General features: G+C 41.1%; 1 protein-coding gene across 1 annotated transcript; it reads right to left on the bottom strand.

The window, feature by feature from the left end:
- Positions 1 to 23: 23 nt before the first annotated feature.
- On the bottom strand, positions 24 to 24282 carry si:ch1073-396h14.1 (disintegrin and metalloproteinase domain-containing protein 10). Its single transcript, XM_034531776.1, has 15 exons — positions 24062 to 24282; positions 22284 to 22431; positions 21938 to 22056; positions 21378 to 21530; positions 17160 to 17245; positions 16239 to 16361; positions 13537 to 13629; positions 12924 to 13092; positions 8847 to 9010; positions 5963 to 6134; positions 5668 to 5812; positions 5277 to 5460; positions 3196 to 3295; positions 2610 to 2830; positions 24 to 516 (listed from the first exon to the last, which is right to left on the bottom strand). Exons 1-15 carry the CDS (start codon positions 24120 to 24122, stop codon positions 412 to 414), a joined length of 2043 nt encoding a protein of 680 aa, XP_034387667.1. The 5' UTR covers positions 24123 to 24282; the 3' UTR covers positions 24 to 411.
- Positions 24283 to 27901: the final 3619 nt, after the last annotated feature.

Below are 27901 nucleotides of genomic sequence, written 5' to 3'. Positions count from 1 at the left end.
ATAAATAAAGTACAGTAACTAAGTAAATATATATATTCATAATATACTTAGTGTGTTTACATTACTGTGAATCTTAAATGGAAAACAAGTACTCTTTGAGATCACAGACATGTTTATGGCCACTTTATTTACTTTAATAGCTTGTTGACACGCAATGCAAATGACTGCTTCATGAAATGTGAACAGGCGAGTGACAAGAGGAAAAAGATTTGACAGCCGCATAGTGACGCGCAAAGATATCCGTTACCAAGAGGCGTTGAACAGGTGTACGTGTGGTCACAGGTCACCTGCAGATCACACACTGTTTGTGGAACAAAGTTCAATCCCCTCAATCCCAGATGAATGAATCCTAATGACTTTGTGTGGCTTGAATGAAAATACTCATATAGAGAGTTGAGCAAAAGTCAGAGGTCACTCCAGGTCGCTGGTGTCCAGCCTGTGGCCACAGAGGCAGACGGTGCAGGCCATCACGCCAGACAGCACCAGGATAGCCAGCAGGATGGCCCACCAATGAGCCTGCAGGGCATACATGCAAAATATTAGACGTGAGTTTGGATTACTTTTGACGGGGACTAAAATATATTAGCCCCCTTTTATTATCCCTGCAGCAGCATTTTGGAGTTACAGCAAATACAACAAACAATTCAAATTGACATACAGCATTACATCCCAAAACAGAATACTTCTTCACGTATCTTGTTTTCAAATCATCTCAATTGAGAAGCTCGAACCAGAGGATATTTGTAATCATTTCTTCTTGAACTTAAACGATGATCTAAATTGTTGCAGATCTGTCTATTGACTTATTAAATCACTCGTCATTGTAGCTCTTATTCAAAATGTCGTTTTGTTTGCACAACTCATACAATATGTGCTGCTATCTGCAACAGCAAAACATTGCAATGTAGATTAGATTCATGGGAACTCCTATACTACTTGTAATGTGTCCAACTCACAGACTTGTACGTACACATTTTATTTTTACTCTATTGTTGGTCATTTTAATACATATTTATGAAATATTTATGTAAACACAGATCGTTGTCTTCTCTTCTTGTCCTGTCTATTATTTACCTTTATTTATCCAGCTTTGTTGTCCTTGTTCCTATCTGTTATTTATGTCTAAGTACATCAATAGAGATGCAACAAAAAAAGTCAAATTCCTTCTATCTTCACACATACTTGGCACATGACTCGGGTTCTCATATTGGCAGTATGACTATGTATCTTCTGAACCTGCACTTTTCCCCCCTGTGATCTCTAGTGTGATGTACAGTATACTGAAGGGATAATTTAAATATTCATATTGAAAATCCATTATTTCTCCGCATCTTCCATCTCACAATCCACCGTTCTTGAATGTTCTTTTCTCTACTTTGCAGCTCTGTACATTAGAAGATGTATGTGTGGTAAAATAGCCCAACGGCTTCTTGAATTGAGGGGTCATTTCTGTCTCCAGGGAAATGGATGGCTGGTCTTTAACCCAAATTGGGATTCCTGTCTCTCCACGCTGTCATGAGGAACTAATCCTTCAAAGGCCGCTACGACTGAGACATCGAAAACAGCTGAACATCAGGGCGGGAAGTTTAACAAACACAATGAGCTGAGGATGTCACATCACGCAAACATCTGCCGCCTCTTAACAAAGACGACATCCACAGCCATTGAATACAGAGAATTATCATTTTGCGTACTGTTTGACCCGATGGCCAGAAAGCCATTGATCAGGTCAGTGGAGTGACTTTATGTCCTGTACAATAAATAAATATCCTACTGATGTATAGCTCTGCCTATGTGTACAATAAGACAGACATTTATTTGAGTATTTAAGTAGTAAAAGAAAGTAGAACAGCTTATTAAAGTCAGGTATGAAACACTGATGAGATGAACCATGTCTAGTTTTCAGTGTAAACAAATAGAGGCTGGTTTCCATTCACATTGTGTATGCCTTTTAGGTGCATTAACAGCAGGTGTTACAGAATGGTGCAGGCGGCTGAAATGAACAGCACAATTTAAATTACAGGAGGACCTGCTCACTAAAACATTACTCCACATCAAAAACTCAGCAGGATGGTTTTAAAGTGAAGTGATGCAACTATTGCTAAACAGCCTCTCAGAGCATTAATATGGCAGCGGCTAAGTAAAGACATGGAGGAGGAGCCTCAGCCCCTAAAGTCACTCTTTGTGTGTGTTTTAATCTGAGCTTCTCTGTGTTTTGTTGACACAGCCTGGCAGGCTGCATGCACGTTTTAGCGCATGTGAGCGCTAAATGGCCACTGCTCTGCGCTGGTCTCTGGTTATCCCTCCTCAGGTAAACGCTATTAGCTCTGTCAGCACTGTTGCCGTTGTTTGCACTGTTGGCGCAGTCAGCACAGCAAGCTGCAAGCCGCGAGCTCAGCCATCACCATGTTGAGAGCTGTGTGGATTCAATATGCTCTAAATTTTTATTTAGCAGCTTTAAGCTTTGTAAGTAAAGCATGTGTTTGGTCTCCACCAACTTCTGAGGGAAATCTGCAGGCTCTTTGGGTGGTAATTGCTCCACTATGTTCACTAACTAGTCGCTAACGCTATGTGTTATTACACTAATCATGACACCGCTAAACCTTCACCTTCATCCACTCTGCGATGTCGTCAAAGTCATCCAGATTGAGGAATGAGTTTTTCAGCCTTGCGATGGGGCCGTCTGCATCCAGCAGACGACACACTTGGAATTTGTCGCAGTATCCCCGGTTCCCCGAGCACGGAGCCCCGCCGACCAATGGCAACGCCGTCCTCTGGAAGTGACGGGACAGCACGGAGGAGGTAGTGCTGGCACACGTCTCAGGCTTATCTGCCGTTGAAACACATTAGATACACTATAATATCATATATTTCTACTTAAATAAACTGTATATAATTGAGAAATGTCTGACTTTGGTACCATAGATTTTCGGCAAAAAAAAACTAATTGAATTTGAAAAACAAATTGTCTTTAAGACATAAATAGCCAACTCGTTTGCACCAAATCATCCAAGACAACAACAGGAAATGTGATATCAACAATACACCTCAGGGACCATTATGTCAGATTGTGTCTCTTGTGATAGTTTTGAAGTCATCTAATGGAAAACAATAAAGTGAGCTCAATGTAAATTGACACCGGCTGGCGTGTAAACACATTCCTCAGTGTTAGCGGACACATTGGCCTGTAGTTACCAGGCTGCTGGCAGCACATGTGGCATTTCTCCTTGATGGCGTCTCCTGGACAGTCACACTGCTGCAGACGGTGCTTCACACACACGGACTCTGCACAGACCTGCAGAGAGAAATAGGAGTCGCTCATTAAGAAGAAGACATTATCAAGTTTACACACACCTAGTTTTGGATAAAGATGAAAAGGTTCAAAGTTCATCCCCATAAACACATGCAAGTATAGGTAAACCATCCATTTCTTTCCACTCCTGGATGATATGAAAATATATTAACAGGCTCTTGAAACTTTTGTAAAGTATGTTTCTGGAAACATTTGAGGCAAGAAATGCAGTACATTTATTCATATTTGATCGGTTTCTTGTTACCCGTCTCAAGGACACTACTGTCAGGGTATTGTGACAGTTTGAACAAATATGACAATACAACATGACAAACTGTAGCTTTAAGACATTAATCAGACAAAAATGTTGCACACATATAAACATGTATTTCCTAAATGTTTTCTGATATCATATCTGTGTTTGGCGATTTTGCATTTCACTGAACAATTGCATAATTAGTTTTATATTCAGTATTATTTGTAGTCTTTGGGATGACATTCCTGACAGTTTAACAATTCGTAATGTGAGTAAGTTACTTCACACGGAGCTCATTCTTAGAGACTTACTGTAATTTACCTTTCCCCAATTCATTTTGGCTGAACGTCATTGAAGTCGTTGATTGGAGGGTTATTTAGATTACACAGGGTGTGAGTACTGTCTCCTAATTAAGAATTGAGAGCAGCTTGGGGCCTTTCCCCTCTTGACCAATCAGAGAGTGACGACGCCCTTCTTTTAGGGCTTAAGAGAGGTGGGGGTGGGGCACACAGGGCATTCTCTTCCCTATTTGATGACATGCAGACCTGATTGTATCACTTAAGACAGAAACACCGCCCTTCAGGCCGCCGTTTGCTTCTTTACTTTTCTCTTTGAGGGTGAATTTGAGCAAATTGGAGTTTGTGCTTCTAATTATTAACCTATTGACCACAGGCTTTATTTTGTTTATTGGTTTGTTTTCATTGAAACTCAAACATTTTTCTTATTAAAGTGGCATTGTTTCCTTATTTATGAGGCATTTTTTCATTCTGAAGGCACTTGTGAGATTTGTTTTTTATGTAAACATTTTATTTTCTTCAGAAGGCTGAAATAAACATCAAGTTTGAAGTGTTTTGAGGAGCTGAACCAACATTAGGTTTCAACTCTGTTTATTTGTACAGAGTGAGTCAGTTTTCCTGTTTTCTGTCCTTTTGATTCTCAGAAGGATTTGAGCATTTTGACGAAAGTGTCAGCTGAAATAATTGACTATTGATTTGAAGACTATAACACCTTCATGATTGCATTCCTTTACTGTTCCAGTTGTTATGATCAATGCTCCTGGATCAGAGGCACACTTAGCACGTCTTGGAAGTAAACTATCCAGAACAACATTCACAGCTGGAAGTAATTCCTTGCCTCTCCTGCTAAGAGGACATCGTCAAATACCAAAGCTCAGAGGACGTTTTACAGAAGGGAAAATCTGGTCAAGAAAAAACATTTATGAAGTCGCACACTATTGTCTCGTGGAAATATGACTTAGATCAAACCTTTTCTTAGTAACACTGTGTTGTAATGGTGCGTTTGTTTACAAATGCAGGGGGCTGTGAGCAGTAAACGCACTTATTGGATGAAACATCTGATTGAATCCAGAATGTGTTATGTTTGTTGCTCATGTTAGCTGATTTATAAGCACGTCGCATGCCACTAGATTTGTTTCTTAGTAAAAAATAAACTATGAATAGCTCAAACTTATTTCTTAATTAATTGGGTTAGTTGACAACTAAGCTCTGTTGGTGAATATCATACAATAATACTGAAAGCTCCAGAACATCTACTAAAAGGACCTTATGGTGAGATTATTTCCATGGTCAAGAATGACCTCTAAAACATAGACAATTACTTTTCTTTTCAGGACCAGCTTTGCAACAACACTGTACACTTGCAGGATGCTGGCTTGTTGGGCAATGTAGCTGAAAGATATTGAGTCATGCGGTGATGTGGCCGCCTCACCCCGTTCAGGCAGACACGTGTTCCTTGACTGCAGACTGTGAGGTTATCCTTGGCGCCGGGCTCGGGGCAGAGCGGGGAGAAGCCTGAACACATACCCTCTCTCTGACAGTCCGTCTCCTCATCGCAGGTCTGACCCGCTGGCTTAAACCCACAGTCCTGCCCGCAGCACAGGCCCTGACTCGGACTGAGTGAAAGCATTATACGCAAAGAGCCAGGGTGACGCATAAACATGAAAGCCACACGAAAACGAGGTAAAAGAGGCACAGAGGAGATAGAACATCGACAAAATACTTGAGATGAATGTGGATGTCTGCATACAGATGCGGCATTTTGTCATTAGAAATGTGTACATTTCAATGCTTGAAACCTTCCACGCAGACTCTACTGGTACCTGCAGGTTTTACCAGGCTTGAGGCGACACTGGACATCGACAGGCTGCTTAGCGCTGAAGCAGCAGAGGTCGGCGTCATTGTGACCAATGTCACACTCCTCGTCTTCCTCGACAATCTGGTTTCCACAGATGGGCTCATCACTGACTGGCCAGAAAGAGCAGGCATGCAGAGAAACACGCACAAGTAAACACACACACAGAATGTATAATTATTTACAGTGACTAATACACACATCTGGCCCCCAACTTAGCGAGCAGCATGCACGTGGACACTGTCCCATCTTTTCTTCCTCACCCACAAAGCAGTCATCCTTCTTCAGCTCTAGGACCTTGCTGATGTGTTCGATGCTGCAGGACGACAACTTATCGTTGTTTTCACGCACCTCGTCTGTGGCCTGAGGGAACATCAGATACCTGCCTTTACCACCGCTGGAGCCGAGGTTGCCGCAGTTTGAGCCCTCATCGTGCTGGAACACAAACAAAACATCAGAAATTAACGTTTAATTTCGGTGTTTTTCGGGACTCATTATGTATCTTTTTGGACATTTCATCGAAAGTGCATCGGCCGCAGATATAAACAGCAGGGGGAAACAAACCATTCGTTAAAGGTCACCATCGCACACAGTAAACATGTTTTCAGGGATGTTCATGGACAGTTACGTGACAGGCCCTTTCTGAATAGGCCAAAGACAGTTTTCTGTAACTTTAATATCTTTGTTATATTTCCAAATAAAAAACATATCCTTTCTTCGCACTCAAAAGATTTCCCTGATATCCGATGGCCATGAAACAGCAGAGGAATGTTGCGTTTCATATGCGGGACACCGAGAACAGGACAGAGAGCTCCTCCTGCTGCGTTCGGAGATGCATTTGTGAAGCATTTTCTAGAGCCGGTGTCCTCTGGATGTCAAACTCACTGGTGAATTAAGAGGCCTTGAACATAACATGGGACACATTCTGATCTTGTTCATGTTTTGAGGTATTTCTGCATCTGGTCTTGATCAGTTTAGTGGATTACATTTTATAGTTGGGATTGGGATACTAACATTAACATTTAGCGCTGCAGTCATGAAAACAACAGAAGAAACAATGGGAAGCAGTCAGAAAAGGAGGAACAGGCAAGTGTGTTACTGTACTGTGTCCATTTGAAGATTTCTTAACCTTCCTGTTAACGGACCAGGATACAATTTTAGGATAAACGTCCCTTCAAGAAGGCAAGTCTTTTCTAAATCTAATGCTGTGGCTTGATCTTGATCTCATTTAAAATAGAGCTGAAACAAGTCAATTCATTGATCAGTCAATTGACAACAATGTAATTGGCAACTATTTAATATGTTCAGTGTTTTTTCAGAGATTATCTGGTTCCAGCTATTTTAATGTAAGAATTAGAGTTGTGCGATAGTAAACTGAAAGTCTTGTGGTTTTGGACTGTTGTATTGTATTGTAGTAAATACAATGCAAGGAGCAGGACAACAACAGAAAAAGACAAATGCATTGCTAGATTTCAATTTATCTTTCCCCTGAGCAGCAAATTGGACAATAGCCCACAGTTTTAAAAAGCTACTCTATGAATGTGTGGTTGTTAGGAAATTGGCCAAAGGCCAAAGCAACTCGTTTACCCAGTTTACCCCCCCCCCCCCCCCCCCTCCCCCTTGCTCCACCGTATTTCCGACCAATCTCAGGTGTCCGGCCTGGAAACAATGAGACATGCCTGTCACAGGAGCCAGGACACCATCAATTACAGTAGTTTAACTTATAAAAAGCCTGCAGGTTGATGGCAGAACTAAACTGCTCAGGAACGCCCCACAGTACTCTTTGGTCTGTGGAAGTGTGAATAACAAAGGGAAGGAGGGGGGGGGAAATGTGGCTGGCATTTTGGGCTTTGAGAGAAAGGTTGCAGGTGTTAGCAGCCAACAAACAAGATGGCAGCTGCATGCATTTGTGTGTTCACATTAGCAGTGTGTTGTTATGGCGGGAGTAGAGGTTATAAATGAAAATAACTATGGCGAGGGGAAATCAGAGATCTTCTTGTTCTCTTATTTCAGATTAACCAGCAAGGCCGAGCCAAGAGTATCTATGAAACAAACCAGTCACTACAGGCCAAGGTCTCTAATGCCCACATAAGTGAATCATTCACAGGCAAATTTGTTGCGGTGCAGTGCAAACAACCATGTATGCCTCGTGAGAGTACGTGAGGTATGTCTACATTTAGTATCACAGGGATTTCTCATGTTGAATTATCATTCAGTACACAACCCACGCGGGCTTATGTTAGACTAGAAAGTGTTTGAATTCCTGATTCACCAGCACCAAAATGTGTTCAAAGTAAAATTGGTAACGTTTTGCAAACATTTGAATTACAAACATTCTTTTAAATCCCAGATTGCTCCATTCAATGCGAGTGCGATTAAACAGGCTTCCACAATACCAGGATCCTGAACGCTTTGCAGCGCAGCCACAGTTATTAGTATGGGACCGGTCAATTCTCCAATGGAAAGTGAAAAAAAAGCCTTTTCAAGCCATTGGTAAACTTGTACTCGTATCTTCCGACGAATCAAAGCGCTTTACACACCCATTCATACACCGAAGGCAGGGGCAACCATGCAAGGTGCCCCCTGCCCATCAGGACTCTAACTAACATTCATACCCAGTCAGGCACCGCAGGAGCTATTTGGGGTTAAGTATCTTGCCCAAGGACACACCGACGTGGACTAGCAGACACGGGGATCTCTCTGATTGATGGACAAACCTAAAACATCAAGTAGCACCGAAAACATCAAACATTACCAGTTATATGTCTGTAAACCACTATTTATTAACAATAATTTAGAGGGAAAATACACCCTTTAAGTAGACTGTTCATTGTGCAATGTCAGTGACAACGGATAGCTATTTGCAACTGTCTACTTGTAACTTTAAATGTGAGTTGAATTTGTGATATTAACTTTATTTTTTTTACGTCTGTTAAAGAATCTTAGTTTTAAATATTACATGCAAATTATGTGACTGTAGTACCATTGAAATTGACATCAGGCGACTGTGAAGCGATAGATTGTGTGCCATATTAATTGTAACCATGAGAGATGGGTTTGATTGAGACACTTTTTGAAAGACCCCTTCTTCATTCGGTTTCAGACAGATGTTTTAGGTGTTTTGTAAACTCAGTGATGGCGACTAACCGGGGATCCCAGGCTGTGGCCGAGCTCATGAGCGAGGGTCAGCTGGACGTGTCGAGGAGGCAGGTACTGTCCGTAGTTCTGTATTGTGACCACGCCTGTGTTCAGAGTGGAGTCCCGGCCGTTACGCAGGGCGGTCTGCTTTGAACATATTCCTCCCCAGTTACCTGAAGTGAACACAGATAAGAGGATACACATTGAGTTTGGTTTCCACTGAGGTCTCATACGTTAAGTGACAATTAAAGTCAATATGATATAACATAAACAAAGGAGAGTTTGTCATATATAATGTAAACATGCCCACTTGTCACTTTGCAGTACAGTATGGTTTCAGATTTGACCTTGTGCTACTGGAAAACACCTTAAACCAACAATGTTTAGCGACCTTTGGAGGCCCCGGTCTGGGAGGTGCAGGCAGACAGACCATCGGACCTGCTGAGCTTCTTTAGTTTCGCATCAATCTGCCTTTGGGTTTACGTAATGTCCCTGACAGCCATTCCCACAATTACAAACAGCTGGCCACATTCACATGAATGGGCGGCTGGGTTGTGACATCATTTTCCAGCTGGCCAGCAAGAGGACTGCATCGACAGAAATAAATCCCATTGGTCAAACTGAGCATGGATGATATGGTTCCTCCAAAAGGCAGCTTGTGGATTTGAGTAAAGCGGTCAGACTTGACTTCAGGTAGTTCAACCAGACCACTTGAATGGGCTCTTATTGTACAGCACGTGGGCCAACAATCTACTAAATACGGGGGCCGTGTAATACTGGAGATGCTAACCACCTGTACATCTAATCTAATAAAATGAACAATTATTACAGCATCCATCATCATTTATTCTGCACTTACTGCCACCACCAAGTCTTTCAATCCGCTAAAGTGGGAGTTCTCTCCATGTGTCCATCCTCTCTCTTCTTCATTGGTTTCCCTCCATTCAAGCACATGTGAGGTTCAGGTTGGAGGTCTCTGCAGTCACGTGACCTTTATGTAACACCTCCTACACAATGTGGTCAGCACTATACCATATTGAGGGGTAAGGCTTGTGAGGTGTGCGTCTGTTAAAGATATTCAGCGCCTCTTTCAGAGAAAATCTGAGTTCAGTCGACGTTGTGGAGAACTGTGGGAACCAGGCGCGGGCATCTGGATTGCCCTGCACCGGCATGTTTTTGTTACACTGTTGTGTGACGTTCAGGGACGGGGGACCATTAGAAGGACGCTGCCAGAGATAATACAGTAACATTAGACTTTATTTGATCCCTTCGTGTTTGATATCACATGATGATTTTTGCCACAAATTAGAGGAATTGTCATTGTTAACTGTACTCGTCTTTGCTAAAAGTATAAAGACATCGGTTTTATGTCCACAAACTGTTAATCCAGCCCTGTAAATCAAGAATTCTGGATGCATCTCTTCTCGCATTCCCAGCTTTTGACCCAAAATGGCCTCCCTGGTGGGCCATTCAAAGAGCCGGGTTTCCTAGAAAGAGCTTTGGCAGACCGCACTGTGGTTTTTAGCAGCGCGAGAAGAGAAGGGCTGTGATTGTGTCCCCTCCTCCCTCTTGTCTTCGCCACGGAAAGGAGTTGCAATGAAAGACTCCTATTATTAGCTCGCTGGAAAAACACAGTAAAGAGAAACAAGCGACCCGCCGGATCACATAATGCACTCACTCACCGTCGAGAGGAAACAAGACACACATCCTCAGAAACTCACACCTGATAACACCCACTTCATGGAATATTATGGTATCACTTAACATCATACACAAACATAGAAAAAAAGCGCACACGCACACTCTTTCACACGGTTTAATACGAGCAGACAAACAATAGTAAGGGCCAGGATAAACAAGTGGGGGGAGTCCGGGTGTTCTAATAACATCTTTAACAACAAAAACAGACACAGCGAGCGGATTTCACCGCTAATAACACCGACCAAAGTTCTCAGAAAAGTACAGTGGACATGTTCTCCATAATATAACTGAAGCCGAGGACTTTCCGTCACTGCTCCTTTTGCCTCCGGAGTTCATTGACCTTCACATTACAAATGTCCATCGTATTTATACACATTTTAATAGGATTGACTCACTATGTTGTGAGACCGACTAACTCTTTGTTGCGTGAAAACAATGTAATGCGTCTTGAGACTTGTTTTAGTTGTATTCTCGTTGATATGCAGTTGAGATAAAATGTGACTCACGCGCAACAAGAAAATTGATTGGCTAGACAGCAAATACTTTTATATCTATGCCTCAACAGTGAGACACAATCACTGTAGGACCAGGAAGTGCCACTGCAATATATATATATATATATATATATATATATATATATATTTTTTTTTTTACGAGATAGATTGCCTAGACTTTCTGAAAATCCCTTTTTTTTTAAAGGGGACATATCATTAAAAACACTTCAGTGCTTGTGAAATGTTTGGGATAATTTGGTACATAACGTCTTTTAAGATGTATTACCTTGGCCATCAAGACTATTGTGAAGGTAGGTCACAACAATGTCACTGCCAGCCACCACGAATGTTTTTGTGCCCCACGTGAGATGTCGCCATGGCAATCAAGCTGTGGAATGCTCAGAAATCCTCACTAAGATGTCTGGGAGTGGTGTGTGTGTGTGTGTGTGTGTGTGTGTGTGTGTGTCTGTGTGTGTGTGTCAAAGGTTCATGTCGTTGTGGTGGTCTGCTCTCACACCCCTGAGTTTAGCCAATCATACGCAACATCTGAGTGAATGTCATAGAAACGAGCAGGAAGAACCTCCTCCCAGAACAAATCCAACATATGTGTCCAACTTCCTCCAACAGAATATTCTACACACAGAGAGTCTGTTACCAGAGCTGATATACGTGGTTTATTAGTTACATTGTAGTTAATTTGTTTATTTAGGTCATGGAATTATAATGTCCTAAATATACAAGTTGACTGAGAAAGTTTCTGATTTGTGTTTATATTTAAAATCTTAAAACAAACGATGTACATTGTTCTTTATTAAAATGTCAGACATGAGTTATTATTAAACTCAGTAACATTGCTTTGAGAGTTTTCTCTCAAATATATTGTGTAACAGTACATGTCCATGTTTCTTAAGGGGGCCGATTTCAGGATTTCACTAAATTCTATTGGTACATCATTGAGAAGAATTGAAAAGAGCAAGAGCAAAAATGCAAAAGAGTTTCTTTTGTAAATTTGTAAAAGATTATTTTGTTGTTGTAAATGTGTGTGTCATTAAGGTCTTTTCTGTAAATAACACAACTAAAGTATGAAGTATGTCCCTGTAGTCCCTAAATGCATTTCCAAACAACAGCCAGCTTTACATGCAAATCACTGGTGATTGTTAATTGAGGAATTTACTCACGTTTTGTTTTGTTCTCTCGTTTTTGTTCTCTCGATTCAAAACACTGCTTGTATATAAGGCCTGAAGTAGGAGCTGCTAATTCCTGCAACTCTGTGTGCCACAACATCATTTGATCCAAGAAAACCAAGGGAGGCTCACATGCATCTTTATCTGTTGCAGCTCTTTAACTGACCCCACTAATGAACCAGCCCTGCAGGGCAGTGTTTACACCTGCTTTGTGCAAACTGTGAGTGTGTCTTGCAAGTGTTGAGCGTGGCCTCTCGTGAACTCGTGTCAAATGAGGGCCGCAGAGTCCTGGGGGCCAGAGAAGGAGCTGCACTTTGACAGATCAACTGAGATTCATGCAGAGATTTAAACAGAGCGGCAGGGCAGCAAACTGAGTTTAGGTGAAGGTTTTAGGTTCAATTAGGCAATTTAACCCACTAACACACATTTCCCCCATGTTGTTTCCAGGGTTAGGATCAGGGGTTAGGTTTAGGGTCTGACCATACCGTATTTACTCCGTATCCCAAGCTTTATGATGTAATTCAAGACTCCATTATTCCATCAAATGAAAATATTCTTAATTCCATTTCATACTTGATTTTAAACAATATGTGTCTGCACAGCGTGAGTTTGTTTTAAATCTGCAAATCACTGTATATATATCCAGAATGCGTGAGTGCATGTGTTTGTGATGTCCGTGCATTGGTGCCACGGTGAGTCTGACTCACCAGCTTTGCCCTCCCAGGCGAGCCCCAGCACTCCGCTGTAGTCTCTGTTCGTGAGCAGGTAGGACAGGCAGAAGTTGCCCCAGTTGTTCTCGGAGTACAGACTCAACAGTTTCTCAGGCCCGATGTACAGAGGGTTCAGAGGATCGTTTTTATCTTCCTCCGTCATCACCTGGAGAGAGATGAGACAAGGAGCTCACTTTACACACCTCCTTCACAGCTCTAAGCTCTGTCCTAGTCTGTGTACTAAGAATGTGATGTCTGGAGTTATGAAAACATGAAATATTGATATAATATTAGTAATATCCATATGATAATATTGTGTATATAATATGGTGACAGACTCTCGCTCCGTCTCCATACATTGTATTTTGAGTGTAATTCATTTGCCAAAAACGAGAAAAAATCAAAAAACTAAAAAGTTAAAGATTTGAGTGGTAGCATCATTATTATTATTATTATTATTATTATTATTATTATTATTTTGATTTGATAAATAAATATTGTCGTAATATTGGTATGGTGAATTCTTTTGGCAATAATAAGAGTGTGGAAATCTTGACATCCCTAAGATGTGGCACAATCGAGTCATTGCTTGAGAGCAGAAGGATCTTACGCGGATGGATTTCACTTTGAAGTTGAGCAGCTTCATTCCAGCGAAGTCCACCTTGTCAAAGATGTCATTCACAGCTCGTATGTAGGAGGCCACCTACGTTTATGGGAGAACACAATCAATGACATCTCCTGGTGCGTACAGAGCAGTTTGCTGCGTGGCTGAAGTGTATGTGGCCCTGGGAGCACAAAGTATCTTGAAGAACACAGACAGCTGGACAAAACACACGCAAATGAAGAACATATTATTGTCTTCAATTCGACATCACATATACAGCATTTAGAAAAACAGCAAACTGACAAACACATTGACCAACTTGGTAAAGATGTCATCTCTGTTTACATTTCTCAAGTCGCAGTGAGTTCTCAGGTTCACCGTAAAGCACCAGACGGAAGTGAAAATGTCACAAAATAGTATTTCACAGTAGATTTAGCATTTTATCTTTTTGACAATATACTTGACTCCCTCTGAACTCTGAACCCATTCATCCTCGCCAAAGTTCTGACCACGATTCATTAACGGACCACTTGAGGTAAAAGTAAGGTGGGTTGAACAGCCGTTCATTAATCCAGAGAGACAGGTGCAAACCAGTCACATGTGAAGGTCTGAGTCCATACAGCAGGACATGAACATACAGTAGATTATCCGTAAATGTAAATATTGACACCTTAGAAACCTCCGGTGACACTGAAACCAGGTCAGCAGAGATTGTGACAACAGCATTTTGTCTATTTACACTGAAAGATCACACCACGGCTTCAGTTACGGTGTATTTTCTTAACCGGTGGAACAAAGGTCTGCAGCTAGTGTGTGTGTGTGTGTGTGTGTGTGTGTGTGTGTATGTGTGTGTGTGTTTAAGGTGAAAGATGTGATGCGAGGGTGGACAGCAGGAGAAAGGCCAGAGAGAATAATAATGTTTTATTTAAAAACCATCACAGATGTGAAACTTGTTCCAAACTAAACCTGGTTCAGACGCTGAGAATTAATACAAAATAATCAAATTAAATTAAACGTCTGTGGATGTAATATGGAATGTAATAATAAATACTGTTTATTGGTTTTAATTTAGGGAGAGTTACAAAAGTATGTTGAAGTTAAGTCACTTAATTCCCAAATCAGTATGTGGCTGAACTCAATTTGAGGATAGCATCTCATGTGACGTCTGACCCCAATGACAAGCGCTTTGTTCAGACAGAGAAACTTCAACACAGAAAGACTGTTATCTTTATCACGGCACTGAGGCAATGCAGGCGCGCCAGCAGGCACGCAGCTTTTAACCCAGTATGTCACTTAAACCTGAGTTCACCGCAGCTCAGCCAACACAAAAACAAAGTTTAAACCAGGAAATCAGAAATGCATTCTTCCTTTTCAACTTTGCATCAGTAAATTCTGGTTTGTGTGCCACTTGTGCGGGAAAAAAAAAAGAGCATTCTGAAGATCAAACAAATGCTTTTTAACCCACCGGCCCCTCCTCAGTGAAGCTCTGAGGCTCGTTGCAGACATTTTGCTGCTCTAATAAGGTCAAAGGTCAAGAGTGCAGGGGGTGAAACTGTTTGACATTTTAAATGTAATGACCACGTCAGAGTTCTCAGAGGGAATTAAATGCAACAGATCAAATCAGGCTGTATCATTGCAATGATGTACTTTTAACTATATCTGCAGCGTGTCCTTGGTGCGGCGCTTATAGCGCTGTTACTCTCTGCTGAAGGTACATACAGGAGCTGCAGGGTTCAGCTGAAGGGAAGGAGAGGAGGTGACCGGTCCTGCTTGTTCACCTTGTGGACGGGCGGCCCCGTGTCAGGCCTTTACCTTACAACCGCACAACCTTATTTGGACAAATGTCTGCAATACATGTGCCATCATGTCCTCAGAGGGCGAGAAGGCTCCCTAGTGCTGCGATGTGACAGCTGCGTGCCTATGTGCAGGCATGTGTTGCTTTATTCTGCCTCGCAGCAGCAACGGTTTGGTCCTTTATTTATAGTATTGTTGAATATCTCAATGATAAATAATGTACCACTTCAAAACTAATTGTTTCCCTCTCATTTCCTTTTAGTCGTTAGATGTTGGTCATTCGAGTAAAACTGGCGAAAATAAAAGTTTCAATCAAGATCAGAAACGGCTCCTTTATCAGAGAGCTTTAAATATTTCACAAGGACTCTAACTGAGTACACAGACTGCTCATATAAGGTCAGTTCAGCTAAAAGAAGGGCAATCTAGCGCCAAATGACACTACCTGCATATAGTTTCACTGGTGTCATTCAAGGTAAGATTGTGGGACTGAGAATTACATGTGTGTGAACTTTGATTGCAGCACCATGTTCCCAAGGTCCCGAACACCGTATTCAGGGACAGCATTGTAAACTCAGCCAGCAGCCGAGGAAATCCTGTTATGTTTTGATGCTCACGCTGCACGTTCCATTTCAGTGGAACTGCTCCGGCGTACATTGTGTTCTCTGGGTCCTGAAACATCGGGCAGCTCAGGTATCAGCAGCATCTAAGTGCATCACTCTGAGGAGGGGGGTGGGGGGGGGAATCTTCTTTGTGTTTAGAAAAATATGACCATAAGTGATTGCCATTTGGTTTTTAACCCTTTTACCAGCAGATCAAGAAACGTTGCTGACTAATTGTGTGTTACATATGAACAATCGTGTCTTGTCAAAGTCAAACCAAGATAAAGATAAAGAGAACAGATTTGAACCAGTCACCTGAGCCACAACCGCTTTAACGGACTTGAATTTATTGTAGTAGAGGTGGTCAGCATGGACGTGCAGCAGACAACTGATCTTTGACTCATCCACAGTTCTCCTCGACCGGCTCGCTGGTGCCGCCTGTGGGTGACATGGCAGAGGAATTGCACCTGAACAGATTTTAAAGGGCACACGGTGTAAAAGGTAGATTTGAATCCTGCTAAATCACCCGCATGTGCGTCTTTATTTTGCAGATTGAAACATCAAAACTCAATGTCAGTATTCCTGTAGACACCAGGAACACAACATGGATGCTGCACTTGGAACAACATCTGTTCAGACCATTCCAAGACCAAAACAGTGGAAACGATCTCCACCAACAGGCACGCTGCTACAAATGGATCAATAACAATGTCCCGACATCCATTGTTTACAATGAACATTGGGATCACCGCCTAGTTTGTCAAAGGTCAACAATAAATACCCAAAGGGAAGATTAGTGAAATGGATTTAGCAGATGTTTATTGCGTCATACCTGGTTTTATAATTACAGTCAACCTTATTTGATTGGTTTGGATCTGCAGCATTAAACTTTATACAACTTTTGCTGTGAATGTGGCAGCTCATTTTTAAGCTTTCTGTATTTTCTGTATCTTACGCATCATTTCTGCGACTGTCACCTTGCTGGAATTAAATCCTGTAATTTGCTCTTGGTGACTCAACAGGCTAAATAAAAAGTGACCAAAAGAATGAATGCGCTCATGAAAAAGGTCAGTTATATTTACAGATGAATCAGACCCGCTGGTGAATTAATTGTCTATAAATGGATTTTGCAAAGGAGGAAACGTACAGGGCGAGGACAGAAAAAGAAAGCAGGGCAGAGTGTGCATAAGTGTTTTTGTGGGAGCTTTCACTGAGGTAATGCCCGGACTGCCCTACCTCAGCTGGTCTGAGGCTTTGGGCCAGGAGGTTCAGATGTTCTGCGCCACAGAATCCATCATGGCCGGTTCTCTTGGATGGTAGGACTACACAAAAACAAGCAGAGAGACTAGTTACATGTGCAGTATATAGATATAGATGTGCATATGTCGAGGTACATGTAACCATTTTTCTGTCTCCTTTTCTTTGTCATCCGTCTCTTGTCGTGACCGATAAGAAGAGCCCTCGCAAAAGGGAGAGTGCACACCAAAAATGCACTTAAATTCCCTGATTTATTTAATAAAACAAATCACAAAAAGAGATGAGATGTGGACGGCAGTAAATTCATTTGTGTCAGTGAGTGAATATATGTGTGTGGGAAAATATATCGGTGTTGATATTTTTGCAACATTTCAGTGACTCACTTTAATATGCGTGTACAGAGTCCCAATAAATACAGTGTTTGCCAATCATAGTGAATGGTTTGGTACTGTTGTGTAAGATTAGCTCGCAAATAAAACACACCAGTGATAGTGATGTTGAAAAAATGTGTTGTTTGTGCTGAAAAGGTACAACCTGTTGCGTTATGATCAGGGATTTAAATATTAAGGCTATTACAGATATTATCTCTTTAAGGGTGCTTTGGTAAAAAGTAGGAAATATTTATAAAATAGAGTCATTATCGGATAGGAGACATTGTCAAATCAATGACGATATTTTAATTAAGAGCATTTAGGTGTTATTATGATGTTTCCTGATATCTTTCTTGGGATTTCGAGGTCTTGTAACAAAGTAAGTCTGTGTTTGACACAAAGTAAAGACACCTATTGCTTTATAACCCGTCATATCAGAGATGATAGGCTTGTTTCCTGGAGGCTTAGTTTAATGCTTTCTGGATTTAAGATACAAAACTTCATGATATTTTTCCATACTGAACGATCCTTTTCAGTTAAAACAAAAAGTGCAGAAACCAATTGAAATTGGTTCCTTAGTAACCAGAGGACCCACATTTGGAAATCAGCGTTGTGGTCTGGAGTGGGAGCCATTGGGCGGCCTGTGGAAACCGCTGTGAAGGGATTTCACTAAAACAACACCAGCGTCTGCGATTTGCAACACCTCTGGGACGGCTGCCTCGTTCAGATTTATGCAATAATGATAGGATTGCAGTCAAAGGGAGGCATTGCAAATGCATGAATTGTCCCGTCTTGTTACAGTGGCAAAGACACAGAATTCCTCTAAATGCAAGGAGCCAGTGCATTAGGTTTACAATCAGGGACTGTGGGGACTCTGCATAAGAATATGGAGGAAAGAAGGACATGTAAAGTAAAGTAATCTGCTGCGAAATGTAACAGAATTATGTAAAATTATACAGTGGGATTCTTATGTACAGAAAACAAACTATTCCAGCTACAATCCTATGCACAAAAAGGGGCTTTGAATTCCACAGCTTTCAGAAGTCACATGCCACGATAATCACTTTCACGTGTCTTTTGCAGTAATATGAGTGACAGAATCAGGCAATGTTTTGACCAGGTAATTCTGACCTACAAGAACTTCAAGGAGCAATGCACAATGTCTTTGCATGTATGCATGTGTGTTTAGGTGCATGTGAAACAATCATTCAGCAGTACAATCCCACAAGACCTCTGACTCAGATATGGGTTTACAATGAGCGACAGGCACGTGATTGGATCACACCATTCTACAAGGGTCCTCTAGCCAATCACAAACCAGTAATTCATTGTATAGATTTCATGCATGTGTGGGGGGAGAGGTGGATGTGGAGGCCTAAATGCCGGGCGTCGACCCACTGACAGAATTACTTCCAGACCTTTCTACTTGTTCCCTCTTTCCCAGTTGGTTTCTGCGTCTCTTCCTTCTCCCTCACACTACAGGAGATGCATATGTTTCTGGTATGTTTGGCCGAATTTGCTTTTGTTGATTACATTGCAATGAATGACGCTACATTATAATTACAAAATGCCGAATTATCAGTGCAAGACTTTCCTGGGAAAGAAAGTAGATTCCCAAATGAAAAAAATCGTATCACATTTCAGTCCAGGCTTGCAGCAGCTGTTGGAAACTAGTTATTCTGTTAACTCCCCCCCCCAAAAACCCCACTTCAGCTGGACTCTCTTGAACAGTGAAAGTATATTTGAGCAACACTGAAAAAGTAATTTAAGTAAATTTTACTTGTATTCTTGATTCAGGAAGTTTGGTTTCCTTGGGGGGGAAACACAACACAGGCTTAAAAAGGCATTGAGTATTGAAATGCATCCTCTTGTATTTTCTGCCCTAATGTCATTGCACAACTGCCCCACAAATCACTCTTTGGTCAGGTCAAGTACCCTCAAGTGCCCCGTTGGTTCGCTCAAGTGTAAAATAATCTCAATCCTACATTTAACATAACACTAATCTCTGTATCTCTTAGAGACTCCTCAGGAATATATATCCATTGACCCTAGTGTGAACCATACAAACAATTGATTCCAATGCTTGGTGGAAAATATTCTGCTTAGTCCAGATGTTATCAATCTGCATCCTTCCCATTTAGACAAGTGATGGAACATCTATCGAGCTGAAGCTGCGATCCACTTGGTAAAATACTGTACATCTGTGCAACTGTGACAGCTGTGTCTTAAGCACTAAAGCAACACACTAATACCCTTAAGCCATTGCAGCAAAACAGAAAGTTTCTCAAATCCTCCATGATATACTTTAGCGATGAATACCTAAAGAAGATTTCACATGTTTTTAGATTTAAATGAAATCAAAGAGATCCCAATTAATAGCCCTGGAGTTAAGTATGTGAGTTACTCTTGCTTCACCTCAAGACACACACACACACACACACACACACACACACACACACACACACACACACACACACACGGGTCAGGACTGAGCACAGCTCTCTCAAATCCATCCAGATCATCAGGTGTTTTATCCCTTCGCCCACCAGCATCCATCAAAGGATATTCCTTGTCCTAATCATGCTCCCTTTCCATACTTTTAATGTGTACTGTTTAGTATTCAAATATGTAGAACGATGCCTTTCATTTTTCCAAAGTTTTTTTGTTGCAAATTGGCTGACATGGGCCTTCCCAGATCTGAGCGACTTCACGTCATCATTCAACCCAAATGAGAGAGAGAGAGAGAGAGAGATCCTTATTCGACCTTTGTTTCCCCCAGATGACAATCACAGGAAGTGAAAATACACAGAGTAGATGCATTACGTCAGCCTCTGTGTGTCCTGATTTACCACTTGGAGGGAAGCATTGTTTGTTTATTGAAATATCATGTGCCAAATCGTTCACAGTTTCCTGCAGGAAACTGTGAATGAAAGAACAGGGTGTTTTTCAGCTGTAATCTGATGCAAATATTGCTAGAGTCTTGAAAGGGGTTGAATATGGCGGGAGACGAGGGTGGGGGGTTGGGGGGAGGGGGGTTGTTTGGCACCATCTGCACTGTTTCCAGGAAAATGCTTTCTTGGAAATAATCTTATTCCAATTGACATCTCTCACTGATGACAGACGTCTGTATTCAGCCAACCAATCGTTTGTTTCCAACTCCTTCAAACCCTGTAAATTCCTTTATTCTCCTCTTTTCTTCTTTCCCTTCAGCCTCCTTTAGAAACATATCCTCCTGTCGTTGTACTGTACCCCTTCTCCCATCCCCCTCTTCTTTCACCATTATAACTTCCTTCTTGCTTCAGCCCTCCGCTCTCCTCCCCCTTCTCGAAAAGTCACACCATCTTTGGTTTATCTTTTCTTTGGCCTGTGCCCAGCAAGGGTGCAAATACCCCCACACAGCTCTAAATAGATTCTGCTGGTACAGTATATAACTCCACTCTTTCTATGAGTTAAGGGTGAAGATAATTTATCAACCACTGGTAAACTTAGTTTGTATAGAGGTTGAGGCTGCAGATAATACACATAGTATGTGTGGGAACAGAGCAAAGAGGATGAGTAACAGGAAGAAAAGATATGCATTTTGATGTAGTTGTTTGTCTCTGAATGAGACTGCCAAGATGGCCATGCATCAAACTGGGGAGTTGGGGGAGATCTACCACAAAAAGGAATTTCTTATTGTGCTGTGTGGAAAAGCAACTAAGGTCAGGGGGGTTCCCTGGTGGCAGATAGATGTAACTACAGAGCTAACTGATGCTTTAAAATCTATGCAGAGACAACACGTTCTGAAAAGTTTATTTCTCATGTGGAAAACGAGAGGTAATCTTACCCATGTCATCCTCGTGGTAGATTATAGAGTGGTGATCTGTTGGGCCGCTGGTGTATCTATCTATTGGCTCTATGTGATAGGTCCCGTTGTCTGTATGGATTGTTCCCTCAAACTGACCCTGTAACAGTGAGCCGTGGCAGGAACCATGTTCACCTGCAAGACCAGGTAAAGAGAGATGACAAGTCAGGGTCAGAGAGGTAGAAAGGGAACAGAGATAACTGAGTTGAAAGGACAGACAGACACACAGAATGAATAGATAAGAGACTCAAATAAATGTAAGGATTAAAGACAGAGGTCAGACATCACAGAGATACAACAGGTGAGGCAAGATTGAGAAATCTGGAATGTTTTGCCACAAAATATATAGCCCACAATCCCAAATTTGCCTTTAGAGGGCTTTACAATCTGTACACATACAACATCCTCTGTCCCAGGAGCCACACATTTAGTACAGGAAAAACTACAAAAATGTGAAAGAAAAAATATGTTCGCTGATTAAACTTTCATTACAGGTAAACTGTTCCCAGCCCTGGTGGCTCAGACATCCCATTCATACCCACCTTTTAGTGTTCCTGAATATATGTGCGAGAGGTCAGCCAACGTGGAACCATTTTCACTGATCACCATGACATTTTTGGAAAATGCTGCTGCATTGCGTTTCAAATGCAGACGAAAGGTTCTGCATGAAACAAAAACACACACACACACACAGCTCACATGTGTGGGCAAAGCTTTGTAATCTGGTGAAAGGTATGTATGTCTGTCAACAGCAGGAAATTATGGAACATTCATTGTTGACATTGGGTTTTGGAACAGGAATAAAGAGTTGAAACAGGAGAATAAGGTACATTAATCCGGACTGTGGCTTTTAAAACAATTGCCACACTGAGGAAAATGTGAAGTTACCTGTGGAAAGCAGTCAGGTCCAGCTGCAGTGTGTGTTCATGAGGGTGTGAGGCTCTCCTGGCCCTCAGGTGCTTCCTGTGAAGATCTTCCCTGTCATACGACAAGCCCTCCCAGTGCTTTATATATGGACTGATGCCACTCACAGCACCTGGTGGACAGGAAGACCTTCCAGTAACTTCACAGAGCGTCACACCTCACAGGGTAACCAGACAAGGATGCCCACTTTCACCTTGTATGTTTATCCAATTGCTGTAACGTCTCTCATCATAGAATTAGCCTTTATGCAGATGACACATTGTTATACTTAGAAGATTCTTACATGTTAACGTCTAGAACAACAACACTCAATCACACAATTTGACATTAAACTGAAACCACCTGCTCTCTGAAGATGATTGGGAGTATTACACACAGCATTACGTCAGATTAGTTGTTGGACAACTAAATCCAAAGGTTTGGGAAATATTGAGTGCGATAATAAAACATTAAGATATCTTGTCCAGCTATTTAACTATATTTTGCTGTTGGTCACTTCATTTATTTAATATTTCACTTATTTCCTTTCATTTTCTTTCTTGAAAAGGGTGTACTAAGATTACATTTGGAAACAACATATCCAAAAATTGTCAGGACTGATTATTTGTGGGAAAAAGACACTTTATTGATTTTTACAGGGTTAATTATTATACGCATTGATCTAAACAAAATATTGTTATTCAGAAAGCATAACTTTAAGCACAGAATATATTTGCAAGATATTGTAAAATGGATTTGCTGGGGTCCGACCCTTTGAGTCCGGTAACGAGTTTGAGTCGAGTGAGTCATCTGTCATTGTAACATGAAACAACGGTTTCTCAATTAGAAAGTTATCGAACTAATGAGGGCCACAACATTTAGCCAATCAGCGTCATTTGAGGGAATATCTCTGTTCTCAAGCCGTTGGTGAGAGACTACTACCGACAATATTGACACTAATATCAAGGTTGTTAAAAATCAATTAAAAGTACAGATTTATTTAATAGTTTTGAATATGATGTGACCCTGTTGATTGCCAAATGAATTTCACATATAAGGCATGCCTTCTTAATATCCCCTAACATCGTTTTTTTTTTTAAGTTTCTCTTTTAACTTGCTCCCCTCCGCTCTTTAAACCCTGTTATAAAGTATGTTGTCACGGCAACACATCACCTGTCCACTGTAAAGTATGTTCCCTTCATGCAGATTCCTTGGTCTTTTTCGTCATTGGTTGGCAAATCTGCATTATTTCTTTAAATGTAAAAGCTTTATTGAACTGATAACATGTTTGTTTAATTGTTTTTCTTTTGGTTTTGTTTATGTGACAAATCCTAAGAACAATGCTCAGAATGACGTAGAATCTGATGAACACATTCCTTCTCCCAATGGACACGAATAAACATCAGACCAATTCCAGACCGCCTTTCCACTGTGTGACTGATCTGCCATCTTCTGAGTGTTGACTGAAAGTGCTGACTAACCGGAGACGTCTTTGGAAGAGGCTTGTGCTCTCCTGTACAAGGTGTAGAACACTTGCTTTAATAAACGTGTTTACGACATTAATCACAACTGAGTAAGACAACTATTATGTCTACATCACTGGCAGGGTGAAGCCTCCTGTTCCAGCATTCTTGAGAAGACAAGTTGACATGCCCAGAAAAGGCCAGTCCACCACAGCAAAACTACATACAAGCAAATCCTGCACACCCACACAGACTGACTCACACATGACACACACGGCTGTACAACCTCAAACAACATACCTGTAATCCGTTCATGGCAGTCGACCAACAGCAGCAGCACCCAGTAGTGTTGAACCCCCATGGTCTCCTCATTGGTGTGGTTTTTTTTTTTTACTTTTTACTGTTTTTTCTTTCTTCTCCTCCTTGCTCGCTCACACCCGTCTCATTTTTCATGTCTTCTGACTTTACCTTTCTCCTCACCAGCCTCGCACCTGGAGTCTTCCCACACTGGAATGTGACTGGTTGGGGAGTTCAACCCAAAGAAGATCATAACACTAACAGAAAGGCAAATTCAGACTTGTTTGCTAACATATTATGAGTCATCTGCACAGTTAAAGGAGGGCTTTGAGATTCAGTTGGGAAGATTTCTACTGAAATAGTAAGAGTGGCGTGGTAAAGATGAAAAGTCATTAACGATTGTAGAGGGGATTCCAGGTCTTGTGCAGCACTTTTCATGTAATAGGCCTTCCACCAGTTTTAGGGTACAGAGCACTGTGTGAGAGCCTAACAATCATGCCCAATGTTCTCTCAACCAATTTTCAATGCTGTATTTATTTCTGATATAATTTTCTGATTAGTACAGCTGAGGCTAAGGGGAGCTAAGATTTAGTTTGCATTGCGTTTTTTGGGTCACGGTTTTGGTTTTGGTTTGGTTTGTTTTGCACACTAGGGAAGAAAAAGAACCATTTCCAATATGTTTGAAATTGATTGATTGATTGGTAGTAATGAATTATATTTTGTATATTATATGAAGCCATAACACTGATTTTAGACATGGAATAAGGCCGGCTACCTGATGGTCAGGTCGGCCTGTGTCACCACATTATATATAGAGCAGGTATGTTTAGTGGTGCAATGGTTCAACACACTCATGGTTCAATTTGTACATCATAGAATGGTTTGTATGTTTACAAATCTAGTTTTGACCTAGAAATATATAACTTTTTACCTGATTATTGAAGGGGACGATCAAATACATTTTGAGACATTTCACTCTAAACCTCAAATGTCAGGGGGAAGGTTCGGGGGACACCAAAGTCGTTCGGATTCATCACCTGGGGACCATGCATGTCTGAAGAAAATATCACGACAGTAGTTGTTGAGATATTTTAGCCTGCAACAAAGTGGTGAACTGGCCCGCTCACAGACATGACAGATATTTCCCTCGAGCTGAGCCACTGGTGGAGCTAAGAAGAACTTGCATTTGTGAGTCATAATAATGAATAATCCAAAAGAAAAAGTTTTGAACTTTCATTTATTTTCTTTATTTCTTGACAAAGGAAACCGCCTCACACACGTCTTATTATAGACTTTTGTGTGGGAGAGAAATGACCAAAATGGTTTCAAATATAGGAAGGAAGGAATCATTTGTATGACTCACCCTGTGTCAAAGGTATTTGGTGGGTTCATTCGAGAGATGACGTGATGGTTTTAGTTGATTTTGAGGAACAATAACTCTTTTAAGAGGAAATGGGACACAATTTGACCTGGAAATGAAAACAAAAAGCTTTCGCTACTTCACATAAAAGCCACCTTGAGGGATGCAAATATTTGCAAATAACTTGAAAATAAAGAGAAACTATAGAGTAAAGATCATGCGTTAACAAGCATCAGACAAGCACTAAACTTTACCTTGTACATTTGTCCTGAATCCAGTTGGTGTCAGTGCTGTGTCCAAGAAGAAGCCATTGAGTGCAAGAATTTAGGGCTTTGTGAAGCAAATAAAGTTATTGAAAACCACATCCCAGTAAACCACATTGACTGGATACAGATTGAGAAGAAAATGTACACTCTACAAATTGTGATAAGATTATAATCAGAAATGTCCCAGAATCCAGTAAAAGTATAAACTACATTAATAATGATATTCTTTGATCTCTTTGGTGTTTTGGTGTGATCCACATTGGCTTACATAATGATCCCAGTGAGTTCTGTTAACTTCTTACAACCTTGATCTATTGAGGACATTTAATTCAGGTTTTGATGTGACATGTCACCTGACTGCTGATATAACATCCTCTATCTATAACAGCTCCCCTCATGTCTTAACTGGGTCGCGTCCTGAAACAGGTGTCACACTGGGGGCCCTGTAGACAAGTTCTGCAACACCACATACTAGACCACTGACTCAATCCCTCAGGTCAATGTTTTACAGCCTAGTTTAAAGCTTAACCTCCCCCGTCCTTTAATCATCTACTGAATGCCTCCTCCAGAAAACTCCTGCTTTACAAAGATTGGCCAGGAAGGGATCACCCAGATCTGAGCGATGACATCACAGATTCAGACTCACGGGTCGCCTATAGGCTGCTACAAATATGGACTCACATTCCCATGTGGAGGTTGTCTACTTGCAACTTGATACCCCTCATGTATCACTCGTGTTGTCTAGTGAGAACCAGAGGACAATGTTTTAGGCGTTTTTATGGGTTTGGCTATTTTAGGAGGTTTTGCATGTGAACCCATCTACAAACAACGTAACAATAAAATGTCATGAAAAGTTTAAATTTTACTTTGAACACCTGCACACCGTTTACACCTCCTAAAGAGCCCTTGTTAAACCTTTATTACTCCTCTAATTATATTTATTTTGAAGTGTGGAAAGGTGACTAGTACGTTGACTGTACTTAATGTCAGGCTCAAAAGTTGTTCTGCCTGACTTGAGCACATTTAAAAGAGATAGAATACCAGAATCTCGACAAAGGAGGGATTTAGTGGACAAATCTAGGCTTATTTCCCAAACATTCCCCAAATACGTAAATCTCTACATGAATGGCAAACACTTACATGATGTATATACAATTATTTTCAGGCCGCACCACCGCTCCTGTTAGTCCACGTATGGATTTTCCGCATTCTCAGCATTCAAGATTCATGTTTGTTCCTACTTTGGGGTTTTGCAGGATGTGAAGCTCTCATGAGATTTGATCACCGCTCGACTGCAATGTTTTCATTGGGGTTCCTTGTTGCGTTTGAAGCTAATTCAAACCAACACTACACATGACATCCAATCTGACCCCAGAACGTCTTGGTATTTAGTGTCAGACAAAGGATCATGGGATAATTAGTGCGACTGCAAGGCCGTTAGCAGGTTTCTTTGCTTCTTTGAGGGTTCATAGGCTATAATCACATAATTCTGCTGACACAGCCAACTGGTAACCCCTTCATGGAGTTGACCCACTTCACAAAGGGCCGCAGCCTTCCCTTTCTTTATGCCCGGGCACCACACAATATCCAGTCTGTGTCACACACCATAGAGTACATTGTATTCAAGGCGTTGACATAGATGTGAGCTAAGCAGATAAGCAAGCTGCTATCCATCTCTGTCTCGTTATTGATGCATGTGATGCCTGAGCCTAATCTCGGACAGCTGATACACTCAAAGACTTACAGCATATTTCTCCATTATGCTAATAAATCTGTTTCCAAATTGGTGTGCTGTGCCCTTTTTTTTTTACACTTATTGTGCTTTTCATGAGAAAGTGTCAACCTAAACAACATGGCTCGACATTTTATTTCCTGAAAATATTGATTCAACCCAAATGTAGGATCAAAATATTGATAGCACGCTCTGGAAAGCATTTGCTGAATATGACCATGTATCCTACATCTATATAATTCCTGGTTAAAAAAGTCAGTTCTGTCGATCATAAACAAGATATTGTCTTGTGTATGTTAAAAAGTGTTTTATTTGTGCACAATTTAGAAAGTAAATGAGTTGAATGAATGAAGTTTATTCCTAACTAAACGAGTTAGTCATTTGAGAGCTTAGCATATTTGTTACTGTAAGTAATCCTCATTTAGGTTCAGGCGAAGGAGACAGGAAGCCAGTTGAATTGTCAAGAGTTAAAGTCAGTCCTCTTG

The sequence above is a fragment of the Cyclopterus lumpus genome, chromosome 4 (assembly GCF_009769545.1).
Source record: "Cyclopterus lumpus isolate fCycLum1 chromosome 4, fCycLum1.pri, whole genome shotgun sequence".
NCBI lineage: Eukaryota > Metazoa > Chordata > Actinopteri > Perciformes > Cyclopteridae > Cyclopterus > Cyclopterus lumpus.
This window is presented reverse-complemented; position numbering and strand designations above follow the sequence as displayed.

Excerpts from the sequence above, each read along its gene's own strand:
- si:ch1073-396h14.1 (XM_034531776.1), bottom strand. The coding sequence starts at position 24,122 with ATGGGGGTTCAACACTACTGGGTGCTGCTGCTGTTGGTCGACTGCCAT. Across the intron at positions 13,630-16,238 it reads TTAAAGCGGTTGTGGCTCAG|GTGGCCTCCTACATACGAGC; the intron begins GTGACTGGTTCA and ends CCATAAACGTAG. Across the intron at positions 9,011-12,923 it reads CGCCTGGGAGGGCAAAGCTG|GTAACTGGGGAGGAATATGT; the intron begins GTGAGTCAGACT and ends TGTTCACTTCAG.